Source organism: Nicotiana attenuata, unplaced genomic scaffold, assembly GCF_001879085.1.
Source record: "Nicotiana attenuata strain UT unplaced genomic scaffold, NIATTr2, whole genome shotgun sequence".
NCBI lineage: Eukaryota > Viridiplantae > Streptophyta > Magnoliopsida > Solanales > Solanaceae > Nicotiana > Nicotiana attenuata.
Genome location: NW_017672000.1, coordinates 46,966 through 53,780, shown reverse-complemented (window position 1 = coordinate 53,780; position 6,815 = coordinate 46,966). Strand labels below are relative to the sequence as shown.

The 6,815-nt window shown below is 34.0% G+C and overlaps 1 protein-coding gene across 1 annotated transcript; it reads right to left on the bottom strand.

Moving 5' to 3' along the window:
• Nucleotides 1-1,839: 1,839 nt before the first annotated feature.
• On the bottom strand, nt 1,840-5,677 carry LOC109211264 (cysteine-rich receptor-like protein kinase 3). Its single transcript, XM_019374778.1, has 7 exons — nt 4,779-5,677; nt 4,054-4,170; nt 3,832-3,971; nt 3,545-3,755; nt 3,195-3,429; nt 2,648-2,792; nt 1,840-2,569 (listed from the first exon to the last, which is right to left on the bottom strand). Exons 1-7 carry the CDS (start codon nt 5,545-5,547, stop codon nt 2,237-2,239), a joined length of 1,950 nt encoding a protein of 649 aa, XP_019230323.1. The 5' UTR covers nt 5,548-5,677; the 3' UTR covers nt 1,840-2,236.
• Between the last annotated feature and the right edge of the window lie 1,138 nt (nt 5,678-6,815).

Here is a 6,815-nt window from a genome sequence, read left to right as displayed (position 1 = left end):
ATCCAACCAAGTTCAATCTCTCTCCATACGTTCCTCAAAAAGTCCGATTCGCTGGGATTCTTCCCCAACTAATGAAAAAATCTTGACGAAATAACCACATATGAATTTGAGCACAATACTGCAAAGAAATAGCTCACTTATTTCTCGAGTGAAATGGGAAAGATAATATAACAATAAAAAGCTCTTGTAAAAATACCATAAAACTAAAACCTAATTTGTAGGCCTACAAAATAAATTGACCCTTATTTTTTCATAAAATAAAATGGGATCATAACATGATCGAGTACCGATAAGAGAAGATTTAGAAAGAAAAAGGTATGAGGTTTATTTAAATAATGGCTGCAGGTAAGATTCCCGCGAGGTTTTAATTGGGACAAACAAATGTAGATGAACTTGACGGATAAGTACCTCTTAATACATACAACCTTGCTAAACAAATAAGATTTCTACCATGCCCTCTTTCACCCAAATTGCTCAATAATGTTATATCATGTGATATGCAAGAACGTTTACATTTAATACAATACTCCCTCCGGTTCATAATAAGTGTCAAATTTACTTTTTTATTTTGGTTCAAAATAAGTGTCCAGTTATGTAATCAAGAAAGAATTCAATTTGTTTTTACAAAATTACCCCTATGTACATATCCCTAAAAAGTTTTCTTACTCCTCACATTAAATGTTTAATTAGGGATAGTTTAGTCATAGTAGGTATTTTTGTATAGAATTTAGTATTTTCTTAATGAGCGTGCTAAAAGCAAATTGGACACTTATTGTGAACCGGAGGGAGCAGTAAATAGATTCACACTGACAATTCAGAGGACAAATCCACTTGACTTCGTGTACGAGATTCCTCCCAGGTCAACGTACATGATACAAAAATGTTGACAATAATGTTAAGTGTCTTCATTATATATAATACAAACAATTAGCAATAGTTAGTTACTCCTTAAGATGATATAGCTGTCAGACCAAGTATATTAGCGATTGCGATGCTCAAGTTAAAGTACAATAAATTGCCACATTATATCACCATCTATGACTTTGTTTATGCGAAGGGGCAAAATAAATTTTCTTGGATCCACGAATGACAAACAAAGTCAGAGTTACAAACACGCTCTTTTTTTTTTTTTTTTTTTGGCATAGTGGAGATCACATTATGAGCAAATAGGGTTGATAAATTAGTCAATTTTGGTAGATTTTAAAATGAAATCTTATACAAAGATTAAGGAGCACATAAATTGGACTTGCTTTAGCAATTTTAGCTCTGTTTAGTAGTAATAATTATAACAAACATCAACTAGCAATATTCCTTTTGGGTCAACGTACAATACACAATAAAGCTAGCAATAGAGTTCCATTAAGGTCAATACCTCCTAAAATAAATTAGCAAGTGTTATGCTAAAATAATACAAGTGTACCACTTTATGGTAAAGTCCATACAGGGATTTTGATTTTAAATCAGTCAACAAAGTTCCTTTTCACATTCTGCTGGATTATAAGTGATAAGAGGTTCTAGCTGTTGAACATGTGCTCAGAAATAAAGCAAGCACCCTGTCCCAGCATGGAATTTAGGGCAAATCCAACCAAGTATGACCTCAAATAGCACATTACAGAGACTATATAATTTTCGTCATTTCAAATGATATAATACCAAAGATTTAAGTAATATATACACTGACAGTATAATTGCAGTTCACGAGTGGTTGGAGCCAGGGGACTATTTAATAAAATCAAATATTGTCTGAGCAACATCTGCAAGAGTTAATCATTTTCTGGAGTATTTGATCTGTTCTTCTTTTCTTTTGTGGGTTTGAATGATAGTTCTGAAATAATCTACTGATCAAAACCAAGACAATATTATCATAATTGTAAGTTACTAGTCGAAAATCTATCACAATAGATGTAGTTCATTGCAACAGCTGCAGATACTGTATCACAATTCAGGCACTATACAACAGCTTTACATTAGGGATGGCACCTTGAGAAGGAAGTAACTCTATAGGATATTCACAAAACGAATTTGACGAATATAGCCAAATATCAGCGGAAAAAATGGAGGGTGAGTGCTAGTCAATGTTAAGCTCATTAGCTCAAATCATAATGCCTAATCACAGACACAAACTTGAGTTTTCTGAACAATTCACCTTCAAAGATTTGGCCTTTGCTGAGAACAAAAATCCAATGCCAATTCCAGATGATCATCGAGTCAAGTCAAAATTCTTCATCACCTTAGTTTATCTAGGATCGATCCAACTCTCTGTCAATTTATTCCCAGAAGATTGTGTAGAGGAGCTTGGTTGACCGAAAAATCTTTTACCATGTAGATTAAAAGGACTAAATTCTGAACTACCAGAGTTGAGGAATGGTGGTTGTGTTGGTTGAGGAATTTCATGGTTCTCAGTGAGCATTTTCACGACGCTTGACATAGAGGGTCGCAATTCTGCTGATGCCTGTACACAAAGCAGACCTACTTGAAGCAGCTTAGACGCCTCCTCTTCGTTGAACTTACCCTCTAATGAAGGATCCACTGCTTCACAAGATTTTCCCATTCCATACAAGTTCCACAACTAGAAACCACGACGACATGAGTTTAGTAAGTATTATTAATGTCCATTAAGGACAGAGGATATAGCACAAGAAAGTACCTGCTGCAGAAGAGAACTCGTATTCTGGAACACATAACTGTTCTTCTTTCCACACACGAGTTCGATAACAAGAACACCGAAACTATAAACATCAGCTTTCTCAGTTAGTTTGCCACGTACAATGTACTCCGGAGCCATGTAACCGCTGCAATTTAAAATCTGGTTACTTCTTTTAAGAATATCAAAGGAAGTTCAACAACCAGAAGTGTATAGAATAAAGTAAAACCGTGAAAATTATATATGCAGTAGTTAACTTATACTAGCAAGAAACCTACTTTTACATTTAGATACAAGTGAAAGGTCTAATCTCCCGAAACATGGCTAAATTGTAGACCCATAAGATCATAGCAATAGACCTAAAATACAATATACATGAGTAGCAGTACCAAATAATAGCAAGATTAACGATGATATAGCTACATAAAACAGATCCGACACTTCTTACTGTATCGAGATTTAATCATTTCAGCTTACAAATTGTCTATATTGTTAAATCCTCTCTGGTTAAAGAAAAAGTAAGAGTAACCAAAAAAAGGTACCAACTTACAGTGTACCAGCAATAGCTGTGCTAATATGACTCCTGTCTTCAGGAAATAACCTGGCTAGACCAAAATCAGCAATTTTTGGCGTGAAATCTTCATCTAGAAGAACATTGCTCAACTTTATGTCTCTGTGGATGATCCTCAACTTTGATTCTTCATGAAGATAGGCCAAGCCCTCAGCAGTACCCAATACAATTTTGTATCGTTGATTCCATGTAAGTGGCTGAAGGTTCTTTGTGTCTGATTCAGTGCAAATCGAAGTCATTTACGTGTAAGTATACTCTACTGCAGAGGTAACAAGATAAGACTACCACCGATTTAAGTGTTCATAATTAAGGTTGGATTCGATACTTACCAAAGACGTAATCCAGAAGACTATGATTGGGCACGTACTCATACACAAGAAGACTTTCCGGCCCTGTAATGCTGCAACCCAGTAGCTTTACTAGGTTTTTGTGATGTATGCCGCTAATCAAATTGACCTCATTGAAGAAATGATCAACCCACTGCCTCGTATTGAAGAAGAGCCTCTTTATAGCAACAACCTGACCATCCGGCAAGATCCCCTATTTCATGTAGCAACATGACTATCGTAAGTCAGAAGTCTTTGCTATAAGAAAATAATGTTCAAAGAGAAATTACCTTGTAAACAGAACCTGAACCTCCTTGTCCCAGTTTGTTGGAGTTGTTAAAGTAATTTGCTGCCTTCTCAAGGGTTTCATAGGAAATATTCAGTTTTGATTTATTAACTGTTCTTATGAGTGCTCCTAGCTGCTTCTTCTCTGCATCATCAAAGCAAATTCAAGTCAAAATTCCATTTGATCTATCAAAAGAATGGAAATGACTTGACTTAGAAAGTAGTACCTCTCTTTTGTTTCAAAACCTTCTTCCTCATAAAGAATGAAACAGCCGACACAAATAGCAAGAAAGCGGAAATACCCAGGGTTGTTGCGAGAATAACAGCCAAACGACTCGATCCTCCTGATAATTAATCATAATGTGAATACATGAATAACTTAATTTTGCATAAGAATTTTCACTTTAGCGCAGATTAAAAAAAGCTTTCAATGTCTGCAATTGCATCAATGCTGATTTCACTCTTCATTCATATATGTCAATGTCAACCATTTCACCTTGTCATAAAGTGTAAATAAACAGCATCACAAACTTTTTCTTACTCTATTAAATAGTCTCAATAAGTATAATCTCAAACCACGATCAAAACAAATTAAACATTTAAAATCATTGGATAAGATTGAAATAACTCATGAAACCAACAAATATCAAAAGCATATACTGAAAATATAATTAAGTAAACAAAAGTGTACTCTCTAACAGCTTAAACCTTTAGATGAGATGATCACACAATTAAAAACATGATATTAGAGCAGACAGAGGTCTTGGATTCAAATCTCATACTAAAAGAAATATTCATGTGCTTGGCCATAAAGAATCAAGCTGGCAAGTGAGGGGGCGTGTTGACGATATAATTATGTAAATAAAAGCATAATTTTTTCAACATTACTTTCAAATGAGATGATCACACAATTAAACAAGCAAAGAATTTATTCTAGACATAAAGAACTTACCCCCATTTCCATTAGGAGGAGTATCAGTTGCAGAATTGTTAAAGAACTTCTGAGTAGAATACCTAACATAACAACCTGTATTCAACACCCTTCCCTCTTCCTTAGGATGACAAGAACCAATTTTTGAAACTGCATCAGAAAGACACTTTTGACAAGCACTCCCATTCACAAATTCCCAACACTGAGCCAAACCATAAACAGTCAAATTCCCAGTACCCACAGCCGCCGTTAAAAACCCATCATTCCTCAAACCTCCCACCTCCAAATTCTTCACTAATTTCCCAACATTTTCCTTAAATAAACTCTGATCCCCTGAAAAACTCATGTTCCCACAAATTGTCCTATCCACAGTACTCACACTTTCATTAAAGAACTTATAATAATCATACCTTAAAAAACACCCATCATAAAACAATCTCCCACCAGTAATCAATCTTTGAAATGGTAAGCACCTTAGGATTTGTGTTTTACACTGAGCAAAACAAAGATTACAATCTCTTTGTGATAAGTCTTTCATGCACTCACCATAGGCATAAACAGTGTTATTTCCTGTTCCATTTATTACAGCTCCATATTGTTGCCGTGCAACTAATGGTGTAACTGAATCCATGGCTGCTAAAAAACTGGCTACATAAACTTGACGATCAGATTGTGAAGCTGTTCTGTTTGTACATATTAGAGCTGCTTCTGTAGCTCTTGGATCAGAAACTGATCGATTTATGAATGAAAATAGTGTAAATATGAATACCCATTTCAGTGGAGAATCCATTTTTGGAGAATTTGAAGGAATTAAGGTATGAAAATTGAGTTTGACGACATAACTTAAAGGTATGGGCGAGAAGTTGCAGCTGAAAAATGGAAGTTTACTTTTCTTTGTTTTTTTCCAAAGAGCGAAATGAAAAGCCACTATGTCTACAGTATGTGGGGTCCAGCGGCCACCGAAGCTGACGAATTTGCAATTTCCAAATCTAAGATAGAAGACCTTTTTTTAAATAATTTAGAAAAATAGAAAAACGCTAAGATGGAAGACTTGGTATTTATCTTGTTGACTTTTTGAAGAAATGAGAAAGTTACAGCTCGGTGATCTTCAATACTTTTATTTTTATTTTTTCTGAGTGGTCTAGAACATAAAAAGAAAAAAGAAAAAAATATAAGGACTAGAGAGTCTAATTTGTACCATTTTTTTCTTTTCTTTGGGGGTCAAATATTCTTGCGGCTCAATCAAACGACTAATATTAGTCCCCATTTCAATTTATGTGAACTGGGCATGGAATTTAAGAAAATGTAGAAGATTTTTAAATTTGTGGTGTAAAATAAAGCACAAATATTTTGTGTGGCTACAAATTATTGTACAAAGGCAAATTGTTTCTAAATATGAAAAGTGATCATTCTTTTTCCTACAGACTAAAAAGGAAATAAGTTTACATAAATTGAAACAGAGGGAGTATCTCGATGTTTAAACGCGAATTTAGGGAGTTACAAAATGTTGTTTACAAAACAAAACAAAAAATCACTTTTGGAAGCCCTTTTTTAAAATTAAAAAAAATCGAGACATAAACTCAAACTTTTTAAATATTTTTGGTGTTTGATTTTATAAGGTAGGTAGATTACATTTATAATACAATGTCGTAATAAGACATGTAACATTTCTCAATTATCGAATCACGCGGCTCAATAAGTAAGATATTAGTTGAAACAAAAAAAATAAATTAATTCGACAATGACTGAAGTCATTTTTTTTCTATTTCTTTACACAGTTTAACAAACTAGCAAACAATGGACATGATTTGGTTAGGAAACTTTTCTTAAGAAATATGTTACGCCACAGTCTTATATTTTGGTTTAAATATCTTCTGTTCCCTTAATTGCTACTCCATAAGCGTAAGTCTGAAAGATCGGTTTTCAACTTTGGCCAGTGGATTTACTTTTCTAAGTACTAATAAAGCCAGCTTCATTTCGTGTCAAACTTGATTTTGCTTAATATAATAGAGTTACAAATACTTATAATTCACCTTTTTTTTCTTCGTTTATATATAT